Below are 24,971 nucleotides of genomic sequence, written 5' to 3' on the forward strand. Positions count from 1 at the left end.
GTCCTCATGCCCAGTTGATCACAATCTAGGTTGGACCAAAACTCATTAATTTTGTTGTTGTTGTTATTTTCTTTCTCTATGCAACACCTGCAATGCTGTAAGAGGAAGGGGAGTGCTGAGGACAAGGTAACGTTAAATTAAGTTACCACTGGGTGCACAGAGAGTTGACCTGGCCACCTTCTCAGCTGTAGTCAACCACAAAATACCAGGAGACAAAACAGCCCTCGCTGCCAGAAGAGAAGTACACCCGTGAGGTTGGGTAGACCTCAGTACCTTCACCGACAGGTCTCAGCCCTCTCCAGTCACGGACACTGCAGAATAAAGTTAACTAAAATACAGAGATGGAAAATTCCCACAACTTTTTTCCATGCCTTCACACTTCCACCATCACCAAGTTCATCAAGTTCTCATTAGTGAAGATGACAAGACAGCAATGAACTTTGCAAGTTTTAATGAAACATGGCCAGAAAAAAAACAAAAGAGGCTAGAAGCAGGCAAAGCTGCAAAAAAGGATAGCAAAAAGCTAATCAGAATTATGTTGGAAAGAAGGAAAAACAGGACTGAAAACAAGAAGAAACCAGAAGACGTGAACATTCACAGACCCATCGGCCAATGGAAAAGATCCCATTGGCTGGCAGTGGGAAAGTTAACAGGAGGGACAACAAGTTATTTGAAGAGTAAATATGGTTCCACTTAATGTGCCGCATCAGCTGGTATTCACACACCCCATCTTATACAACTCCAAAACAGGTCATGCAGTAAAAACTGTTTTTCACTATAGATGCCCCTCCTTTATGTAATCTGGGCCTTTCCAAAACTTCTTGGTAACATTCTCCTAAAGGAGAATGACACAATTGCTCAAAGTCACAACAATTAAGATGTCCAAAGCTGCAATCACCCAAAATACCCAAGGACTAGGCGCTGGTAATGCTAACAATCCCCAGCAAACCCCAAACACTCAGCGTTTGCTCTTACTGGAAAAGTGTTTCTATCATTGACTGGAAACACTGACGCCTAACGCCAAAGGGGAACGGCTTCCCCTTTTCAAAAAAGCTATTGGAAGCTAAAAAACAAAAAACCCCGGAGCAGAAGATACTCCAAGAAGGAAGGCTCTGTTTATTTTTAACGGGCAAACAAAGGAGAAAGCTGGCATAGGACGTATGTAAATCAGCATACAAGTGGAAAAGCAGCTGGAAAGCAAGTCAACCAGTTTTACCTGCACACAAAAGCACTGTAAAGTTAATGGGAGCCAAATCCCTTGGCCTCTCTGATTTAGGGAAACCTTTTAAGCAATAACATCTACGGGCACATCTTTGTCCTACTTCTTTGCATACAGCAGCGGATGCTGCCCCAAAACCTACAGGCATTTTCCTGCTCACCGCCCGCCTGCATCACCCACTCGCTGCATCGCAGATGCACGCACACAAGAAACACGTTCTGGCACGCTACATTTCACAGCTTTTCCTCTTAATTTTCCCAGTATATTTTTTTTTCCCCCCCTACAATTGCTTCTTAAACCCTTCCCAAAATTTGCCTGAGGCACAGGAAGGCTCCTTGCCCTCTGCTACTTTTGCTAAAGCACAGGGCTGCACACTTGCAGCTTGCAGAGCCAGAGAAAATTCATGCAGCCCACCAGGCTTATCTCAAAAAGGTACCAGACTGCTCCCATCCATCCAGAGCCATTTTTGAGTGGGGTTTGGGTTTGGTTTTTTTTTTTGCTAATTGCTGAGTTTTGCAAGACTCCTGAGACAGCCAGAGTTACCCAGGTTGTGCTGTGCATACAAAGAGGATATGTATAACAGCAGGAACGGGAACACATCAGGACCCACATTTTCTTTCCAGTTCTGCAACTAAGGCACAGGTGAGCTTGGTCCAAGTGAACACGGCATAACACGGTGTCATCTCGAAAATAAAATTAACCTTTTGTGCACCTCAGAGGAAGCTTCTGGACCTAGCTATTAAAGCACCACCGAGATGCACGGATTAAAAAAAAAAAAAAAAAGTATTGGTGATACACCAAACCACATCCGCACTGAAGATATGGAACCAGAGGGCAACCGTGGTGGTGTCAGAGCTCCTTCCATCGCCTGCTGTCCGCAGCGACTGAGCGCTCAACGTTGCTGCGTCCCTGGGCTGGCACATACATCCCGCTCGCTCGGACCGAGCCAGGGTTTGAAGGTACCTGCCTTCATTTATTCCCTCGCTTTTTTACATCTGCTCCGTGGAAACACAAAGTTGAAGGACATGATGGGAGGGGGGCAGGGGGAGGCAGTATTATTTCCATATGGGTTTGAAAATAAAAAGGTTTTAAATGAAAATACCATATGAGCAGAGGGCTCACACAGGACCTATAAGCGCTCGTGTGTGTGCACCATATAGGAAGAACGCCCCAGCAAGGCTTTCCCCCTTTCAGAGCCTGATTCTGCTGAGACAAGTACTCAAACCCTATACTGTAGCAAGACATTTCTTTGCATGTCATTTGGCAGATGCAATTGCGGGGCCCTGCCAATTCACCCCGAAGCCCTCCGTTTTAATCAGTATCACATAAAGTTTAACACATGCTTTGAAATGTGCACCAGATTCAAAGCTTCGCCTCAAGGGGGTCCTGCTGAATAACACATACCATCCCGGCCGCTGCTCCTCCAGCAATTATCTTTCAACTCTGGCTGAACCATTCGAACTGTCAACGCCAGCACGCTGCCAACCAGAGGAAAGGTTGTGGGGTCAGAGCTGAAAACAAGACTCCTCAAGGCTGGAGCGCCAGGAGAACGGTATGGGGTGTTTGTTTATACTGCTGTCTGCTTATAAGGAGAACTCCCAGGGCGCTTGTTTTATGGCTTAGCAGAACTACAAACAGTGTTAAGAGGGGCTGAAAAAAAAAAAAAAGGTTAGCAATGAAAAGGAGCATCAGCATCCGCCAGGCCCCCCTGGAAGGCAGAGAGGGCTAAGGTTGTTTGCACCTCGTAACCGGCAGCATCCCTCCGGCCCCGCCAGAGCCAGGAGCTCCTTATCTCAAATCCCAGACGTCACCAGCTTCCCCCGCTGCCCGCTGAGCCTCCCCGCATCAGTGCTTCTGCCCACCAAGTGACAGATGGCATGCACCTATCTCACCCGGCTGCCACAGGCAAAGCGCTAAGAAGGTAGTAAGGATTAGGAAATACAAGAATTGTTAACATCGATTAGGATTTCGACAGAACTGGAAGGAAGAGAAGGACAGACGGACGCAGCGGTTTCGGCTCTCCACGGTAGCGGTTTGCAAACGGTTCCTATCGGGGTCAATGCAACTAAGCAAAATCCTGCCCTCGAACAGTGATTACGGAGATGATCTCATTACAACTGGAGTCTACGCATGGACAACCTGCTCGTTGCTCCCTTTCTGTAGCCTCTTCCCTACAGCATCCATCAGCTGATGAGCAGGTCCCTGCTCAGAAGCAGGGGTGGTTGTGGTCCTGGGCTCTCGCCCAGCTTTTTCACCAGGATGGTGCAATGCTCCCTCTCACTTAATTCCCATGCCGTGTAAAGCAAAGGGAGACACTTCAGAGCAGCACTGAGTTGCATCGGTCTTCCTGATCCAAGCAAAGACGGCGGTACTGGAGCAGCTGAACCTTGCAGACAAAGCCATACATCTCCCTACAGCTTCCCGCAGGGGCTGGGATGTTAAATAGCAGCCCTATAAGGCACAGAGGCAGGCAAGGCGATGCTTTCTCCACGTTAAAGGAATTGCTAAGCCAAGGAATTTATTCATCGGTCTTTCAAGCTAAACTGCTGCTGCTGTGGGTTTCTTACTGCAAATTCTCACTGATGGCAGAAGTTACAGGTGAGGGGGAAAAGCTCGAAGTCAGAATCCACAGCAAGCTCAGACAACCCTCGGATGCAGCAGGGAGTGCTGGGAAACTCACTCCGCAACAGTTATAAAAATGTAAGCCTGTATTTAGAGAAACTGCAGCTGGGGCTCTTAAGGGGGAATTAATTCAGAGCTGCAATGTGTATTGTGTTCCTGGGATTAGACTAAAAATTAGGGCTGTCGGAAACCAAAGCGCCACATTTACCCTCCCTGTTCCTATGTTTTCCACCCTAAAATAAGCTCCCAACCCCAGCCGAGGATCCCACACAGCACCAAGCAGGACCACAGGCAGCTGATCCGTCAAGGAGCAGCCATTCGACTGCTGAAGTGAGCTACAGCCAGAAAAGCAGGTACCACTCAGCATCCACCTCCCTCAGATACTTCTGCAAGCTTTTAGCCCATTTTCTACCTTTCTCTAGAAAGCAGGTCTCCCTCCTACACAGCCTGCCAGCCCAGGCACGAGCTGAAAGCATAAGAAGGACAGGAGACACAGGCAAAGCTGTGCTTCCAGAAAGAGGGGTGCTCAGTTACCTGTAACAGCCACTTTCCTCTGATGTTTCAGGCTTCAAAGTCCACAAAAAGGAACAATTTGGGTTTGTTTTTTTTTTTTTTTCCCCTCCTCCTTGACCCTTTTGCATGTTACATTCCATGTACATCCAGCTGCATGCAAGAAAAAAAAAAAAAAAATCAACAGCCGGGGAACTCAAAGAGACCAGGAGAAGGCACAAAATCAGGCTGCTGCACCCCTGTTTTAGCACCATGTGCTGCAGCTTTCATTATTTATTTTAAGGTAAGGAGGAGGCCCCATCCCCACCCCTGCCCCAATACGACTATCCCCAGCCTTATACACACCCCCTCTGCACCGTGTCCGGGTGCTTGGCCAAGCGCCTGCTTCAGTACATGCCATCCACTTGTAAGATAATCGTAATTTTACAAGAAAAAATAGACACAAAACTAACACCACATGGCAAATATCTTGTGCCAGCTTAATCTTCGTTAAGTGAGATGGCTGATAAGCCACAATCCCTGAATTATTCAGGGCCTAGAGGTCTCCCACCATCCCAGTTACACAAACCACACAGCTGTGTTTGAAATCCATCGCGCGATGCCTGGACCTAGTTCGGTTCCCACCTGAAGATCATCACAAGCTTTATTTTATGAGCATTGGCATGATTTATTTCTATCTAACCTATTTGCACAGTAGGAAAAAACATGCAAAAAATAAAATTTCTGCTGGAAATAGCTATCTACTCTATGTTGCATCTTCCATTGACGGAAGTTAGCAAGCCTCCTCAAACATACCAACAGCATCAAAATGAGCTCTTCCCCAGCTCTGCACTGTAATGACATCTTTTAGAGCGCCGCTGCCCTGTGCACACTGCAGCCAGTGAATGGCGAAAGGACTCTTAATCATTTGCACAAAGGCTTCCCTTCGCCCATCGGCTGACAGCAAGGGCGAGCAGATTTTTGCTGCAGTTCTCACACAATGCTATGGCCTTTAAATTGTCATTTTCCCCAATCTGTGACAATGAAACCACCGTTTTCCTTCATAGCATCCAAGCATACTACAGGTGCTAGTTTCTCTATTTTGTTTAAAAAAACAAAACAAAACAAAAAACTTGGTTATCTGGGGAATGTATTTTCCTGGTCTAAAATACCTTCAAACTGGCAAGGGGAAAGAAAACCACATTCTCCCTCTCTTCTTTCCAGTCTAGAGGGTCTAAAGCAGACGCATGCTGTTGTGTCTTTAGTTTTCATTCCCTGCAGTGCAAGGAGACTGTTGAACCACTATGTTTTCCACCCTAAAATAAACTGTCAACGAAAAAAAAAAATAATCACAAGTGACAGTGAAGCAATCAAGAATGCCCTTTATTTATTTTTAGGGTGCCATTTCTTCTCTGGAGTTAGAACCCAGTCTTGCGGGATCCAACCTCCGGAGACCAGGGCAACTACACATGATAATTCTACCTTCATCCTTTGAGATGATCCAGCACAAGTGACAAATACTTCCATCCCGCAGGGCTAAAGCACCATACCAGTTATATATTTCAACTTTTCCTGCTGCGGAGGGTATTCCCCTCTCACCCAAGAGAGATTTTGATTTCTCGCAAAAATCAAGGCTTCGGAACACTGAAACAGTGCCATTATCAGACTCTCCGGTGGCAGTGATGAACCGCGCTCAAATCGCAGCAGATGGAGACTCCTAAAGTCAAACAAATGGAACGGTGTGTCTGAGACATCCCTTCCCTGTCCACCCACAGGAACCTGTCCAACTCTAGAAAGAGACAGGGAAGAGAAACAAACCTGAGCTGTCCTGGAGTAACTTAAGTGCATTTTTACCCACAAATGAAAGCTGTTCTAAATTTGCTATATATACGAATTAGAAGAATATGTCGAGAGGCTTAAATGATCTAAGCCTGTCAGCAGAACTTTGTGTTTTTAAAAAAAAAAAAAAAAAAATTAGAAGTGAGGGCAGTCTTGGGTTGCTGAAGGATTTCACTTGGTGATTTCTGCATACACCCGTTTGCAATTTGTACAGGAGTGTCATGCAAAGGGCATGCTGCACGGCACAGCTCTCGAGTCCTCTCCCCGAAAACTAAACCATTGTATTTCTACTGTAAAAAAAAAAAATACAGCCCTACTAATACTAGCCCATTTTCATCTCATTAGCAACCCGAAGACCAGAACTCCCTGGTGCCCTGACATCGTTTCATATGAGCCATTCCCTTCCCCGTCGCTTGTGAATCGGTCACAGCCCATCAGCTGAAAAGCGATGGCTGGTATTTCAAAAGCTCCCTAGAAATTATGCAGCAATGACGTTCCCCTAAAGGGGTGTTTTGTGCAACTGGCAACTTGCTGCAAGAGGCATTATCCTTCTTGCACATAATAAATATGAAGTCTCGTTCACCTGGATAAAAAGCCAAAATCCAAACTAAATGGGCAGTGGCTATTTTCAAGAACCGGTGCCGGAATTGAAAGAGCCGCAGCACTCGCAAGCATTGAAGATCAGGTCCCAGCGTGACAGGCTGTTACCTTGAACAAAGTGCCGGTACCATTTTCACAGCGGCATTAATGATTTGCCACATCCACAAACTGTTTTGCATCTTCAGGTGAAGGTACGTGAAGACTCTTACACGACTGTGTTACACCAGGAGTACCCCAGGCTCCCAAAACTTCCTCGGCTTCTCTTCCACATATACACAGCCAGCCACAGGGCAAGAGTATTCACCAGCTGGAGAAAGTACAGAGAGATTGAACCACCCCATGCGCTGCACAAGAATCCGTTACCAAAACCACTCAAGGAATTTTTAAAAAGAAAAATAAGGAAAAAATCAGTTAATTTAAAAGGTTTATTAGCAGCTATATTACAATAAGCCTGAGACATCCAAATGAAAACTGAAGAATTTATCATCCCGGGCAGCAATTCCCAGCACTTTTTGAGCAAGCCTTATTTCCATCACCTCTCCCGACACGGCCATCCCGTCCAGACCCCCGTGCTCCTCCACATCCTTTCCCACACGTGGTACGCCAAAGCAGGCACGCAACCCGGTTTATTAGTCTGAGGTCTATCCGCGCTGTCTCACCTCCAAAGCTGGCACGTCCGCGGGAGACCGGTGCACCAGGCAGCGCCTTCCTTTAAACAACTTAACAGTCTACATAATTAAAACCAGTAGAAGCAAGACCAGTGAAAATTACGGCGCTGAACGCCTGCAGTCCAGGGTGAATAAAAGAAGTTTAACGGCACCTCTTTTCCCAGCTACAATACAATAAGCGTAACAGCAATTACTAATGGCTCAAAAGAAGGAGTAAGGGGTGCTTATGCCTCAACTTGGCACTGCGCTTTCCCCATGCTTGTTAAAGCCTTGTGAATTATATCATCTAACACAACGGTTGGAAGATAAAGGATTTATTTCAAGAAATATCCCTGGATTTCAAGTGTTTAAAAAGGTCTAAAAGGCAACCACACAAAAAGCTGGTCCAGCATATGATTGCCCTGTAGTTAAACTTTTGATTTTATGATGCAGCCATGTCCACAGAACATGCTGGATATGCTACTGGGGATACCGCAGTCCCTGTGGCCATTAGTCATACATATGCTGAAATAAAAAAGGCCCATGATTTAGCAGTTTCATTTTTGAGGTCATAAAAAGAATTCAGAGGAATACCCATTTATTAATAAAGTTCCTATGGAGTATAAATTTTAAATGCAGACTTAAAGGCATAGAATTCCTCTTAAATAAACAGAGAAACCTTCCCCAGAAAGCCAGGAAACGTTAGAATAAAAAGTTCTTTTATGATAATAAGCACATTTGCACTCAAATTATGTGATGTGGGAAGAAGGAGAGTTAAAGCACAAGGAAGTACAAAGACCTCAAACAACGTGCACTGGGGAACAGAAACATGCTTACATCTGCACATACCCCTATCACCACCTCCCCAACGTGGCCCATATGCGCTGTTGGCCTCCAGTCCACCCCTACAGACGTCCTCGGCGATGCCTTCATCTGCTTTTCCCATCAAGCGGCTGCCCCAGCTACCCTGACCCAAGACGCTAAAGCCAAACTTGTCCGGCTGCCACAGCCTCTCTGTTCCCACGCCCGCCGGGAAGCCAAGGGATCACATTTAACCTCAAGCTCCTGGCTTGACAACTCGCTTCAGAAGCCACTTCAAAAAATGTTTCCAGTTCTCAAAATCATTCACATCTCTTCCTCCTCCTCCTCCTCTCCCCAGTTTTCATCCCTGCTGGAAGCAGAGCATCCTACAGCCGTAAGAGACCTCGTTGGGTACCACTTCAGTTCCTGCAAGTGAGCTCCAGCCTGAATGTTCAAAACAAGGGACAAAAGACGGTGACAGACCCATGCACAAAGCCACCACACTGGCTCTGGCTAAACGGCGTTGGGATATCTCACATCTCATCTTCAAAACCCATCACGATCACCGCTGAGTCAAGAAAAGAGCGGGTGGATTGAGTTAACAAATGCAGGCACTTCACGAGGATTTGTCTCAAAAAGCTTCCAAATTAAACAGCAAGTGTCAAGTGATTAGTCCAGTCACCATCGAGATGCCGCTCAACACGTTGTTAAGAAAACAGTTTTCAGGGCCAAGTCTTAATGAAAAAGTAGCGAGTTATTAAAGATTTGTCTGTAATTTTAACCCACTGCAAAACAAAAATCTTTTTACCAGTTCACAAGTAAATTTTCAAAGAGGTTAAGCAAAGGATGCTGAGGATAAGTGACCAACAGGAGTCACTACTATTTATCCATCTCTTTCTTGGTAGGGGGGGAAGAGGATGGGTATAAACACATTGTAAGTTTCTGACAATAAACATTTTTACCAAAGCACTTGAAGGCATCTCAGAGCTCACGCAGGTCTATCAGCGACACCTCTCGTCAATACCCAGAGGACATTAATCATTTCTCCACAGCATCCCACTTCGCCGCCGCTTCACCCAGCCTGGTTTGTGAGCCTCTTCCCCAAAAACCTGCAAGCTGAGACCCTAGCTGGCCATCAGACTTCTAATCTAAACAGCCCCAGAAGATGTATTTCCTTTCATAATACTTTAATATAACAAGTAGACAAGCAGCAGTATCAAAGATTAAGAAGGTCTCGTTACTGAATTTGACTAGAAAATAAGTTTTTGCTTTACAAACCTGCCCAGAAGCGGAAAACACCATCCCCTTATCCCCACTCTGTTGTGTAAATAGTCACCGCATACCCAGCCACCAGACTGACCTTTTCAAAAGGCTCTCCTGCCTGCATCCAAGACTATAAAATTTCCTTGCTTTTAATAAACAACATTATTTTTACTTTTTGTGCTTCTTAAAGAAAACCTCTGGAATAAGAGACACCGCTTAAACCAGCCGGAAGTTCAGATCCAAGGGTGCTTTTTGGAAGTCCTGGGGCATGTCGATAAAATACAGCCCCCGCGGAGCAAACGGATGCAGGGATCTTCCAAACACTACACGTAAGCCCAGACTTGGCACTGGCCGATCCAGCCCACGTGGCAGGGGAGACGAAGCCTTACACGGGGCTCCCGTGACCTCTGGAGAGTATCGACTGCTGCCGGAGCACTGACACCCAGCAGAAGGACATTCCCCGCACGGCGCATTCAGAGAAAGGCAGTAAAATCTAATTTACTCTAAAATACGCATACAAAGCAAAAACAATTTCCATATGCGCTGCAGAAGACTACATAAAGTTAAAAACCGTCAGGGATGAGGATAATTAAGAACACTACACAAACTGCATTTTTAAACATTTTTCCGGGCCATCAAAAGGCCACCGGGCAGTATCTGGAGACTGAGAAAATGTCCTTCTGTCCCCTGCCGCGCAGGGAACCGCTCGCTCATGTGGCTGGGGGTGGTGGGCATGTGTTTGCATTTAAAATGAAGCACAGGGAGGGGACAGGATTTCCCAATAACACTGAAATCTCCGCACGCCACGTCTCTACTTATCACCGTCATTTCAAATAAACTGCCTGACAAAACACCCTCGTGTTTTCACAGCTCGGTTAAAGCCACCTGCAACAGGAGAGCCCTGCGTGTGCGGAGCGGGTGCCAGAGCCGGCTTAGCCTCCGAGGGACGTGGTCCCTTCTCTGGGGGGCTGCCCACGGCAGGAGACCTCCCCACCGCAGGGTACAGGAACCAGCCTCCCCTTGCGTTTCTGGACAGGCATCACCAGTAAAGCAATACCGCACGGCCGAGGTGCGTTTGCCGTGACGTGCAACCTTCGCAGACGAAGCTCTCCGCTGCTTTCCACACCACCCGTTGCCTCCCCTTCGCCCACCTCGACTCTGCAAACTCCCTAACACATCCCCGCATTTCTCACATGCTTCTGGGGCACGTGCCATCAGCCTGAAGCTGTGTCGTATCCCCCCCCGCTGTCCTCCACGGCCAGGAATCACAGACCCTCTAACTCTCCATTGCCCACATTAATCCCATCACTACCATCATCTTTTTAGAGAAATCCTGAAAGAGGTCAACAGGATAAACTTCACGGAGAGGGCCAGAGGCACGAAGAGAGCATTGCTGGGCAGGACAATAGTTGCTGTTGCAAAACACCATCCCGGGATCCAAAAACCAAGGGAAGTGCTTGAAACCGCACTCGCAGCAAGCCAAGGCTCCAGGTGCCGGCAAGCCGAGTGCACCCGGCTTCTTCCATCACCATCATGCAGAGAAGCAGGCAGGGCAGCTTGCACATGAGAGCACTTCTTAAAAATGCAAGCTTTCAATTTAGTCTTTAAAAAAGTTACATGGTAGCATTTTTATTACAATACCGATGTATTCAAAATGACTTTAAAATTAAAAAACAACCGACAGACACTCAGGACTCATCACCAGCACGTAGCTACTTCTCTGTATTCCTAGTAAAAATGCACATTGAGATTCGGTTACAGTTGTAAGAACAAACCAGTAGCGTAGAGCAAACTATGCAAAGAAACTTGCATCCTCAAGCCAATCATCATAAATCCAGGGAACTCAAGGTCAGAATTAAATTTAAATCCAGACATACCTAAAATATTGAAGCACACAGCTGGGTGCTCAACAGCCTTAGCATGGCCCCGTAATCACGCAGCACAGCATCCCAGCAGTCACAGGGAATGCCTATTAGCAGCTGTCATCTCCAGTCCAAGTAATTGGGGGGGACACAACACCATAAATCTCCTCCTCCGCTTCTCATCCACAAGATTTTTTTCTTTCTAAGGCCAGCTGCATTTTAATCCTGTGCTACTGAAAATTTCTATACTGGAGAAAAGCATATCGGTACAGTGGCAGCTGCACATACCCACGTGCTATTTAGGCATCTTTGTCCAAGCTATCTGCAGGCACCAGAGGCCACGTTAAACAGGAGGGGAGGCGTGCGGGACGCTACGCTCTGACCGCTGTACGTGAGCGGTTCTCGGTCAGCTCTGACCTGCAGGGATAGCACGTGAAGCGAGGTAAGTCATCCAAACCCTAAATCTGAATCACTGATTTCAGAGACATAGTTGTCTTTCTACAGAGTTGCTGTTAATCCGTGCTCCAAAGTGCTTCATCTTCTCCAGCTGACGGTCAGAACTGCATTCCTACCAAAATCAGATCAGCATTTTAGTTGTGCACATCATTGTGTAATGTTTTGCCTCATTTTTTAAGTGTACGTATACACTCACATCACCAAGTTGGTATTTTCTGCCTCTGCGGGAAAATATACTTACACAAACCTCACATTATACCGCTCAGAAATGACACAGACACCAATATCTGTTGGCAAGGAGAGTAAACATCACCTTAAAAAGAGCACAGCAGAACCACCAACCCATTCAAACTCATACTAGATCACCACCTATTACACATCAGCTTTGACAGTGCATCCAAGTGATGCTAAAAAAAAAAATGCTGGTTTGCATCCATCTATGTGAAAGGCACGCTGAACATTTTGGCCATCCTGACAAACTTGATCTGATAATGGCTTTTGGATGGGTTATTCTTGGCCCCCTGCGTAGCAGCATTCACTGTGCTTACCCTGGATGCTTTGCATGCAGCACCATCCTAAGTGACCTCCTCCACATGCCGTGCATATTTCAGACATTAAGCTAGATAATAAAACCACATACCGGATATCAGCAAGTGTTAATAAGATGTAATTCATTCCTGGCAAGCTCAGAACTCAGATCTTTAAAAAAAAAAACCACCAACAAAAACAAAACACACACGCAGGTTCACAGGGCCAAAGTCCAAAAGGAGTTCAAATGCGCAGAGCTACTTTCATCTGCTCGAGCGCTGTGTAATTAAGAACAATATTTGGAACGCAGCAAATTCCCCCAGAACCATAGGTAATAAAATTCAGATTTAAAAAAAAAAAATACAAGGAAAGGAGTCAATGAGAGCTCATCATTTGTACAGCGAGACTGTAAGGTTTCTCCGCATGCTGTGAGATCCCTCCAGTTCCCGCGTCCGGCTGACCCCGGGAACTTCTCACTTGACTTCACCCCACCACGGGCTTCCTCTCCAAGAGAGGGGCCGGCGAGCTCCCCGCATCCTTGACTGCTGGCCAGAAACGCAGCAACGGCTCCGAGCGCTCCAAGACAGATCCTTCTGATTATCACAAAATGAAATTTTCATCTCTTGTCATCATCGGCCTCAGATTTGTAATGTTACAAAAACATGATTTCCTTTCCCCATTGTATCAAGCCCTCTTCCATTCCCGCTGGTGAAATCAAACAATTTTAAAAGAATTTATATGATGCTAATTTAAACCGAATGTATTTAGCTGCCAATCGCAGTTCCCTGACTCTCCCAGGCCTCCTGCCAGCGCTGCTCCATTCCAGAGCGGCTATCAATCACGGCCAACAGACTGAGGAAAAAGACCCAGCGATGCAAGAAGCGATACTGGTAATTCTGGCAGTGGAAACCTTGCCCTTCGCTTTCGGCAAAACGACGTGAAGTGACCCCACGCAACGGGAGGCTCCGAAAGCTTCAGCTCCTCATCACTTCTCGTCGGTGAAGCAGCTTGTGAGACTTCTTGCAGGAAAAAACCTAGCACGTTGCTCAAATTCCAGCATTGTTTCCAACTCGGCTTTTGCAACTGGAAGTGGCAAGTTGACCTTCCTCCCCAAGCCGCTGTGCGGGAACGGTATGCCTTTACCGCTGGCAAGCCATCGAGTCCAACCTCAGAGATAACTCTGTTCCCACAAAGGGTGAAGGAAATCCCTTCTAGAGTCTGCACCTTGCTCTCATGAAACAGCAGAAAACTGGGATTTGGGGGAGACTGAAGATGTAAACTTCACTGTATCATCTGTAGGCAAACTAAAAACATCTAAATGTCAGCCTCTTGGTGCGTCTTGTTTTGACACTCCCTTGCAACAGCCCAATTAATGTCTACGTGGAAGGAAAAAAAAAAAAAAAAAACAAACTTTTCCACTTGAGTATTTTTCTGCCGGGTACATTCAAATGCTGAAGCTCTGATGCGCCCATAACAGAGATGCTGGCAACATCAACAGGCAAAAGAAAAAATCTGCCACAATTCAGACCTCAATTTAGAAATCCCTACGGTCCAAAATGGCTGGAACAGAGCAGAAGGTGGTGAACAATGCAGAACTTCTGCAAGTGTGTAAGGCAGGAAAATATTAAAAGGAGAAGGAACAGAGTGCTTGGCTCAGGTCAAAGCAGGGACCGTAGCACTGGCTGAGAGGCTATCTGGAGCCGAAGAACAAATAACGAACTTAAGGGAAGCTGAAAACATTAGCAGTTGAAATAAACACTGAGGGACAAAGGTGAAGAGTAGAGAAAGAGTCTAACGAACAGAGAGGAAAAAGAAGTGAGAGTTGTTACGGGAAGAAAGAAAACACTCTTTGGAGATTTCGTTCAGATGCGTGGCCGCTTGTTGGCTCACAGCAGGAGCTTAGATAATCCAGTATTGCAAAATCAAACATCGAACTCCAAAGGAGGATGAGAACAGGGTGAGCAAATATAGTTCTTCCCCCCAGGCCTTCTCCCAGCTTCTCACTGTTGTCAGACCAGGCGCTTCTTGAGCCCAAAACAGTCTGCTCAGTTAGCAACCCACGGGGAACCCAGTAAAAGCACTTTGTCAGTTTGTCCTTGAAGATGTGGAAACTTGTGCACGAGGAGCTCTGCAGGTCTATCATCCACAGAATGAAGAACCGACTTTCCCCCCCACACTCTTATTTCAAGCGTGGCCCCTGCTGGTTTCACTCGCTGGCCCCAGTTCTTGTATTTGGGTAGGGCAGGAGCGGCCAGTCCCTACCGACCCCCCAGTGCCTCCCCTGATTACGCAGGCAAATATTGCAAGGAGGAGGAAGGGTCAGAAGCGGTGAGCAAAACACCGGGAGAGTGCCCAGAGCAGAAAAACAGATGTCAGTATGGGCTAGTGCAACTTTTTTAGCTTTGCTGTAAAAAGCCAGATTTCTTTCGAGCAAGAGATGGAGAATTAACAGAACTCCATGCAGGGTGTGAGCTCTCCCCAGGAGCAGAAGGGACAGGAGGGAGGGACGTGAAGAATGGGAAGAAGTGCAACATGGATTTGCAAGGGATGGAAAGCACGAAGCTATAAAAATACCTCTAGTCAAAAGACAGCAAAGGAAGCTATTTGAAGTGATGGGGAATTTCTCAAAATTGGTCTGCCTAAGCAGCCAAGCACACGGGGCTGGACGTGCCCATCTCTCTCCTCACCCATCAAAGCAATCAGCCACGGTGCCAGGGGGTTTAAATACCCTTCCCAGCATCGTGATGACAAAACTGGAAACTACAAGAAGAGGATGCAACATCTGCATCCTCTTATGTCTCTATAATTAGTAAATATCCTTAATAGGATATAAAGAAGTTATTTATTTAAAGTAACATATTCGCTGCATTAATTAGGCACCAGAAGACAAATGAAACTCCTATTCCTTTCCAACCACAGAGCCACAAGAACCAAGGAAGAATCTTTTAAAGAGTTTGGCTGCCGTAATGAACAAAAAAATAGAGTATTTTTTGTAAACAATGACTGTTCTAGAAACTGCTGTATCAGGTAAATTCAGCACAGTAACGCCTGTAGCCATCCCAGACATCACCACCACGCACATCTGGCTCCACGACAGCATGTCCACGTCACAGCGCGTGTTTTCCGCAGATTCAGGAAGACTAGTTTGATTCGATGCAACAATTAACAAAAAAGTTTGCTGACCTCTCAGATACAGAATGGCATCTCTCCATAGCTCTATTACACAATATAAGGCTTGGTTTGTTTTCCCAAAATACTAGGCAGAAGTTGAGAAGACAGTAAGGCAGCAGATATACTGTAAATTAAATCAATTAATAGAAAACCTCAAGCTAGACCACTTTACAGAAAGGCTGGTGTTTATAAGACAGAAAATTGAGCCTGCCCGTACCTCTAACCATAAACGTAACAGCACAATCTTATCATCTTGTGAAAAATTATAGCAAGAGTCCTTCCCATAAATCAACAAGTCCAATCCATCAATCACTATCAGAGGAAGCAGTTTACTGCTCATGAGAGGTAACATTTCACTACTAGTGGATTTGAATTTAATCAAAGTAGCAAAGCTGTTTTTAAGAGCCACTATGAGCAACGCTCCCCGGCTGTGATAAGAAAAACTGTATTGCAATTCAAAACTAGAATATTAAAGAAGAGTGGGAAAAGGCAATTCTGTTTTAATACACGCATGGGGATGTTCAATTAATCAGGTTCATCTTTTACAGACATCAACTGCTAGGCAAATGGAAACAAGCCACAATGAAAGTTTACCCAGTATTTGAAAATCAGTTTAAGATGCAAAAGAAATTAAGTTGCAATCAGTGTGTGAACTCCTACTGCTTTACCCCAAACCTGGGAAATCGACACTGGTGTCTCCAGGTCTTCCAGTTGCTACCAGGCACAGCAGCACCAATGCCCTTGTCCTGCTAAGTGGAAAATATGAGTTATGCACCCTGACTGCACCTCCCAGGCTCTGGGCTACCAAGAGCCTACGGCAAAATACAGGTGGGAAAAGACAACGACAAAAATGGACCATCACTTTTCAACGGTATAAAAATCAAAAGATAAAAACTCTAGTAGCAACCACAGAACGAAGAATCATTGCTTCACCTAGTAACAAAATTAATTCAATATTTAAAACTAAGTTTACTGCCTTGGGATTGGAAAAGTAGAGCTTTGCTTAACATGACCGTGAACCACCCTCCTCTTCCCAAAAGCCTCCAACACGTGTGCACACACAAGTCCTACCTGTTTCATTGCCGTCTCCCCAATCTTGTCAGAGTGCTTACGGATACTCTCCAGGAAATCCTTGAGGTCTGACATGGAAACTTCTTTGATCTCTTCACGCAGCTTTGGAATATTATCCACCATGATCTTGCAGAAGCGGTAGTGGCTCACTTGGGGCAGGTACGTGTGCTCGAGGTGCTCCAGGGTCTTCAGCGCAGGGTAGTGTCTGGGGAAAGCAAGCAAGGCAGATGCGGAAAGAAGAACGGCTATTTCCATCCTACTTCCCCTCCAAAATGTGCACTAACTGTAAATAATTCAATATATCCAAGAATCTCAGTTCTGTTCACAGGAACATAGACCTTAGCGTCCAGGTAACCATAAAAGCATCATTTTCCTTTTGAAACGGAGAAGCAGAGGAACACAAAACCAAGTAGCAGCTCCTTACTCAGAGCTCTGGTGTGCAGACAGGGACCAGCCGGGTCACAAGCGACCAGCATCAGCTGAGCCCAGCAGCAGCTCTCACCCCAGTAAAGCCATCTGGGGCACCATATCACAGAGCGAAGGAAAAGCTGGCCACCACACATAGTTTTCTTAGGTTACATGAGGGAAAAGCTCGGTCTCATGCACACGGAGGAGCACCGAGGCACGATGGCTCATGAGGGAACCCCAGAAAGACCCCGCACTGGTCTCCCCAGGAGAGCCAGCAGCCCTGTGGATGAAGGTGACACCCGTCAAGGTGAGCAGGTCTCCAGAGCACCTCGTAGACCAAAGCGTCTGTGTCAGGTATGGGGCACATTATGGGATAGAGGGAAAGAACATTTTGGGATTGCATCTCTAACCATTTTCCTGGGTGAAGGACTCTATTCTGGGTGCACGTGTGGGCACATCGCCTTCATTCCGACCAGCCAGAGGCGGGGACAGGATGAGGCTCTTGGTGTCTGTGAGCGCAGAGTGTTTCTGCCTGTTGATCTGTGCAGCCAGCTACATGTATGTGAGCGTGCGTGTCGTACAGGGTGTTGTGTGGGTGCCTGCTGGGAGCACACACTCAGCCTCGCTCCTGCTTGGACCTGGGGCACAGGGCTGCACCAGACTCGTCTCTGTGGGGCTGGCAGGTGCCGTAAGACAGAAGAGATGGGAATATACCATAATACACCATAGACTGATAAACGAGTGTCTAACACATGTTAATATCCACTATATCTGCTACGAGCACAGATATTTGTTACTGTGTTGTAAAGATCCTGGTCATAAGAGTTCAGCTTTCTTTCCCCCGTGCATACCAGGAGTCAGAGCCCACCTTCCTCCCAGCTGTTCTAATGCTGCTAAGCACCTTAAAAACACTTGCCACCCAAAGTACTTTTTATTTAGTTAGAGGTGAAAACAACCTGGATACAAACCCCAGATTAGGGGTCCAACGGATACATTTTCTACAAAGCCCCTGCCTCTCCAGCAACTACTGTTGTACCACTGGGGTATGTGACCTTCGCAATGTTGAAAATAACTTATTTCCCCTCTCTAAAAGGAATATACTTCATAAATTTAAGAATGCAAGAATCCCAATGTTTCTTCCCCCTATTCACAATGCATGCCTTCATATTTTGGTCATGCCCAATGGCCTTAAATTTTATCCTACCTTTCTGCATAAAAGCAAACTTCATAGCCTGACAGAAGATGCTAAATGGGAAACTATTCTAAGCAAATAATTTTTCTCAAATGCCCTCCCTCTTTTACCTTCAGGAAGTGGGAGTCCATAGGATTTGCCTATTCACTAGAATATGGGAACCTTCCTGAATGGCAATGTAAAATGCGAGACTGTCCTCCTGGTCTGACCACAGACCTGATCAAAGGTTAAAAGAAAAAAAAAAATTATGAGGGAACCATCTAGGAAGCATTAGCAGGGTCTATAAAAACATATCTCAGGCTAACACCAGGTCACAGTCACCTCTGGGGTGAATTAAGGCAACTTTAGCTGACTAGTCCCATGGTTGATCCTGGCCACAAGCACCTGCCACTTACACCTTGAATTTTTGAGGGAGAAAAAGTGTTTAGTCATAAGAAACATATTAGCACCACTGAAAAAAAAAAAAAAAAAAAACAACCAAACTGACATTCATATCCCCATTCAAAATAATTCTTGCCTGAACTCCAGGCAGGTCCACAGGGGAGTTATTTTAACCAGAAGTGGCCTGTCGTGTTCCCAACACCAGAAGTCAAACGGATTAACCCCATCACCCAGCCGGTGTTTACACTACAGTAAGGTATGAAAAACTATTTGCAATAAAATGCAAACCTCTCTGGAGAGAAATTCAGGAGCGCGCAGAAAGCCAGAAATTAAACCAGAGGAATAAACACACATTGCGGGGTTTGTTATATTTTAGGGCATTGTTTGTTGAACCAGAAGAAGCAAAAACGTGGCCGGGGGCGGGGGGGGGGGGGGACAGCACGCGGTCACTGATGGGGTCCCCGGCTGCCTGCCAAAAACAGAGCCCGAAACATGTGGGGGCAGAGGAAAGCTCAACACTGTCCTTGCACAAGACGTGCGGAGGGCAGCGATTCCTGCGGCTGAAGTACTGCCGCCTCGGCCCAGCCTGCATCCCTTACGCTAACGCCTATTATCAGCCACCCAGAGGGGCCACGTTCTTGCCCAGCTCCGTACTGCCAGGACCACTGCACCAGTGAAACGAGAGCGCTTGCCGAGCAGGGGAAGCAGCATTTTGATAACATAGAGTCAGAGCTGGCTTTTGGGTTAGTGGTTGGTTTTTTTCTGGAAATACCCAGGCCCTGCTCAGATGGGTACAGCTCTATGGAGGCTTCTCAGCTACAAGCAGGATGAAGCGCACTCATTTCTTACTGCTTGGAGACCGTATGGATATGACAAGTGACCCAGGGGTAAAAAAAAGACTGATCCCTCCAGAGCCCTGCAGAACCAGGAAGGATCTCTGGAAGCAGAGATTTTTTTTTTCCCCCCTCATCACTTTCCAACAACCAGCCACGTGTGTCACAGCCATTGGAGAAAATCTCTTTCTGTCCCTTCCTTGAATTCTGGACAACAGCAGATGAAACATTTCTCTCCATCTCTTCTCTCTGCTGGTCGCACAGTCACTCCTCCAGGTTTGGACCATGCGTTCCCCATCTCCGGCTCCAGTTAGCCGCCACAGATTCTGCATTTGGCAAATGCCTGCATTCGGTTTATAAACATCACGCAGCAAACAGCACATAACTCATTTTGTCTACCTTGGGAGAGTTGAGTTTATTGACCCCGAATGCAAAACCTATTACTCCTTTGAGACTGTGTACTCAAAACCCGAGACTCACACTAGTAACCAACCCCCTTGCTGGCTATCATGAAATGATATATAAGTGAGACCGGGTGCAGACACAAAAATATTTAATATGTTGTGCTGTGTTTGGTGAATGAAGCCATCAAATCCAGACAAAGAAAGAAGGAGGGGGGAAAAAAAAAAAAAAGCCAAGGGTTCAGATTTTCCTTAAATGTGGCTTTCAACTTCTATTTGTTTCAAAATGAACCAATCCAAATAGGAGGGGAAAAAAAAAGAAAAAAAAAGATGCAATTCTTAGAAGCAGACCCTGGAAACACTACCCAGAGCAAGGGAACCGAGAGGCATGTGGATTCCCTTCAAAAGTTCACAACGCTGTGATCAGCTCCAGCTCCCCACTCCACATCTGTCAACGGATAAGCCCCTCGCTGTTCCTGTAAACAGACTAAAAACAGTTGGACAAACTATGCACTGCCCTATCCTGTGCTGAGCCATCCTGAGAAAGAGCGAGCGCTTTGTGAACAACTAACTAAGCTCCCTATAACTCCTCCGGCCAGCCCAGCTTTCAGGAGTAACGCGTATCTGTTTACCCAAGGCTCCTGGGTCCAAGGACCACAGAGATCAGCAGAGGCGGGAGGGGAAGTGTAAAAATACGCCCATCCAATTAGTTATCGCCTTGTTTGAAACATCTGGTTTCTTCTGTATTGTTTCTATGATGGATGGCAGGCACAAACCAGGCATCGGATCTGACTGCTCTCCCTGCGTGGCATTCAGCTGGAGCCTGCCGTGTTTTCAGCTGACCTCCTTCCAGCAGCTGCTCTTTGCCCAATTTGCCACCCCCAGGGCTACAACGCGCCTCCAAAGTCCCATGCTGCTTAAACAAACCATCCCCCAGGATCCCAGCCATGCAAATATCCCAGACCATGGTTTAATCCTTCAGCATCGCAACAGACGCAGGGTAGGAAAAATCCTAGATTTACAGATCACTATTTCTGAGCCACAACGTCCTTATAGTTCAGCTCACCCTTCCGAACAATTATTTCTACCGCAAAATAAGCCGTATGCCTTCTCACCAACTTCTACCGTCCTGCACAATGTTTCTCAGGTGCTTGGCTTCCATTCACGTTCATCGGATTCTCTCAGATTGTATCAGGTTTTGTATTATGACATTCATAGAATGAATTTTAGTTAATAACGCATAAGTACTGAGTCATGCATTGATTGCATGCATCACAACAGTGAGCTTCCGTGAAAAAAAAAAAGTGAATGTCCACCTTAATTAAAAAGCCTAACACAAAACAAAATTAGAGCCGCTGCAATCCCGGTTCTAGGCTGCACCGCAGGAGGCTGAGCAGGACCGTGAAGATACCAGCCAGAAATCAGATAAGTTAACTTGGAAAGGCTGATTTTGAAGTCCTAAGTTATGAGAACCTCTTTAATTTATCCAGCACCAAACAGGCGCTTTTCAACTCTTCCAATATAAACATCAGTCTATACAAAATTTACCTTTTAGATTTCATTTGCTCTCGCAGTTTGCTGTACATCTCCAGGACTGGAAAGAGAAGGAAAACACACAAGCATTGAGACACAAGCACAAAGCAAAGAGGTGTGAATTAAAATAAACAGCTATATAAACAAAGAGCGATTTCGGATTCCTCACCAGGAAGACACAGTGTTAGCTTATCAACCGTCGCTGAAATATTTCTCTGTTGTAATCGGCATTGCTTCAGCTCTTCCATTGCTATTATCAGCTTTGGAAAGGGAAAAAAAAAAGTTTCACTAAGAACAGTAAACGGACAGAGTAGAGAGGATATAAACTGCTTTGCACTTGTCACGACCATCCAAACAGTAGGCTGACAACAAAGCCTACTCTGATAAGCAGAGAGCTCACCGAGCGCTGCAGAGCGCTGCTGAAGTAGGGAGGACAGGCAGCTTCGGGCTGTTTAATCAAGTAGCAGAAGCATTCCCTAGCCTAATTTCAAGTAAGCAAGCAGCAAAACCAAAGCCATCAAAATACCAGCCTTGTAGCACGTCCTGTGAATTCCAAAAATGATTTCCCTTTCTCATTTTATTCATCTCTTCCCTACTCGCTCTCCAAGCTTTTCTTTTTCTAGTATGTCTCAAAGACAGGATGTGGCTGCTCGCTCCCACGGGGATTCTTACCATCACAAACTAACAAGGATTTTTAAATGCTCAGTCTCCAACAGAAAAACCTGTGCATCTGGACAAGGGCAAAAAAAGGATTGGCCATCGCATACAAAAGAAACCTCTTTAGTTTCTTTTTTTTCAAAGGGGCAGGTCACTGATTTGTCCTCCAGAGTACCAACTTATCTCCACAGTACCACATGGAGTTTGAAAAGTCCTTTTGAAATCCCAGGTTCCACTCTTGGAGGTGAATCCTCCGTTCAAGGTAACACAGAGGTATGTTTATTTGATTCAGGAGAGAAGCTGCATCACCTCCTTCCCAAAGGGCATTTTTATCTTTAATCTTTATTAGAATAATTGGTCTGACGCAGTCCAACATGGGGATTTTCTTGTTTGTTTTTCAAACGCAATGCAGCTGACTGAAATAGTAATGCCTGTGTGTACTCTCAGCAAAATGAAGTCTGGGTGTCTGAGAGGGTGGTTAAGAAGGCAAATAGAAAAGGTGCAAAGAGTAGAAGATTTATAGGGAATATGGGTAGAGCAATGCGAGAAGGACCGTCCCTGGGAGTTCTCACACATCTCCATCTTAGGCACTTGAAAACCCTCAAGCATCAGTGCCTTCACGCATACTCAGCTCTGAAGTCCTCCCAGTCTGTTAACGTTCCGTTATGATGAAGGGACAGAAGAATCAATGTGGTTAGAGGCACATCGCATCCAAGACACGCTCAATCACTTCCTTTTTGTCCATGCGTTGATGCCTCTACCCACGCAGCTCAAAAACCACCCTGATTTTAATTGCTGCTGCACTGCACTGTGAAGTGGGAGCCAGACTCTCCAGCTCATATTCATAGAATCACAGAATGGTTTGGGTTGGAAGGGACCTTAAAGATCATCCAGTCCAACCCCCCTGCCATGGGCAGGGACATCTTTCACTACATCAGGTTGCTCAAAGCCCCATCCAACCTGGTCCTGAACACTTCCAGGGATGGGGCATCCACAACTTCGCTGGGCAACCTGTTCAGTGTCTCACCACCCTCATCATAAAAAATGTCTTCCTTACGTCCAATCTAAACCTACCCTCTTTCAGTTTAAAACCACTGCTCTTTGTCTTGTCACTACAGACCCTTGTAAAAAGTCTCTCCATCTTTCTTATAAGCCCCCTTTATATATTGAAAGGCCGCAGTAAGGTGTCCCTGGAGCCTTCTCTTCTCCAGGCTGAACAACCTCAACTCTCAGCCTCTCTCCACAGCAGAGGTGCTCCAGCCCTCTGACCATCTTCATGGCCTCCCCTGGACCCGCTCCAACAGGTCCATGTCTTTCCCGTGCTGAGGACGCCAGAGCTAGACGCAGTACTCCAGGTAGGGTCTCACCAGAGCAGAGGGGCAGAATCACCTCCCTTGACCTGCTGGTCACACTTCTTTTGATGCGGTATTGTTATGAACGATCCCAATGACACCATTCAGGGCTGCAGGAGCAAGCCCACAACTTGATTATTGTTGCTTCAAGTCCCTCCTGCTTCCCAGGCTTTGCCTTCCACTAGCTTTCAATCCGCAAGCAGTAAAAAAGAAAAATCATTTCCCAACGCCCTCAACAACTCATCTTTCATGCAGAAAAGCAAAATACAGGAAAGAGAATCAAGGCACGCTTTAATACCAATGCTGTGTACCTTATTAGTTAATGCTGAGCAGTTATTGACACCCAGTGTAATTTCCAACTAGCAAGCACAGCCAAATAATGGAAAAGCGAAAGACAGAATGAATGAATGAATGTATCACTTACTTCTTTCCCTTCATTCTGCAGCTTTCGGTTGGTGTCCGTCACTTGATTCTGCGGGGATATTGGGGAAAAAAGACAAAGCACATCTACATGTAAATCAGGACAATGTTTTTCACAGAAAAGAAATTGTACACAAACACCATCACTTTTCACACAATCTGCCCTTGCAAGGCATAAAACTGTTCATTAGCTGCTTTAAGAGTCATCGCCATTCTGGCACACGGGATGTCAACAGCCACACAGCAAATACCAAGGATTTTCTTCCCTGCTACTAGAGAAAAGTAAAAGGCAACAGGAGTTAATACTGTTTCATGGCAGCCTCAAAATGCTGCAGTCTTAATGGATCAAATTTTGTAGCAGATGCTCACATTGGTTCTCATCTTAAAAGCTACTTTACCTGACCGGTAGAGGAGTTAAATTTCCCCCCCTCAACACCAAACAGATTACCATTAGGTTTTAACTCCTTAATATCACAGCAAGAAAAGAACTCTTGAATGTGGGCTTTACCTATAAAGTTCAAATACTTTCTTTTAGATTTTCAGATGCACCTCCCACTGGATCCCTCCTCCTGGCTGGTATAAAAAGGTATTTTTATATACCTGGTATAAAAAAGGTACGTATTTTCTTTACTAAACCATCCTTCTGTATTATCCTATCAAGTTGGGGCTCACAGTTCAAAGATTTCCCACTTTGCAAATTTGTAGGTTCCCTGGACTAGCAAGATCACAGCAGTTCAGCCCTTTACGGCTCTAGGCATCAGTTTGACTCAGTAAAGACACACATGAGAACAAAGCTAATTTTTAGACTCGTCAGGATAGAAAATAAGCAGCTTACACATTATTTAGACAACAAGCAGAAAGATGACTTTGGGAATTCTCCTGAATACTCATTCAAGTTCAGACAGGAGAAGGTTTTAAAATAGAGATACCATCTTCTGCAGACCGGCTGGGATAGCTGAAAAAAAATGACACAAGCTTTCAAGTAAACACGCCCAGCTTCAGGTCCTCAGCAAAAGCAGCCAATTACAAAGGTAAATACCAGCAGAGAAGGACTGCTCAGAGTTCAGGTGCCTCACGTCAGTCTGAGACTAACATGCCATAAAACTACTTTTTTTCCAGAGAATACTCTTTTCACAGCTACTAAAGTTGTAAATATTCATTTCCAGGCTCGTCTCTGTAAGATGTCTCAGAGGTTTCTAGTTTTACTCAGGCTCACCGTACGTTGG

The 24,971-nt window shown here is 45.8% G+C and overlaps 1 protein-coding gene across 1 annotated transcript in view; it reads right to left on the reverse strand.

Moving 5' to 3' along the window:
- Positions 1–24,971, reverse strand: part of EXOC6B (exocyst complex component 6B) — a 325,017-nt gene that overhangs the window by 243,106 nt on the left and 56,940 nt on the right. The window contains 4 exon segments of the mRNA XM_050895357.1: positions 16,569–16,773; positions 21,332–21,377; positions 21,486–21,576; positions 23,750–23,797. Coding sequence (XP_050751314.1) covers positions 16,569–16,773; positions 21,332–21,377; positions 21,486–21,576; positions 23,750–23,797 — 390 coding nt within the window.

This window comes from Gymnogyps californianus, chromosome 4, assembly GCF_018139145.2.
Source record: "Gymnogyps californianus isolate 813 chromosome 4, ASM1813914v2, whole genome shotgun sequence".
NCBI classification, from domain to species: Eukaryota; Metazoa; Chordata; class Aves; order Accipitriformes; family Cathartidae; genus Gymnogyps; species Gymnogyps californianus.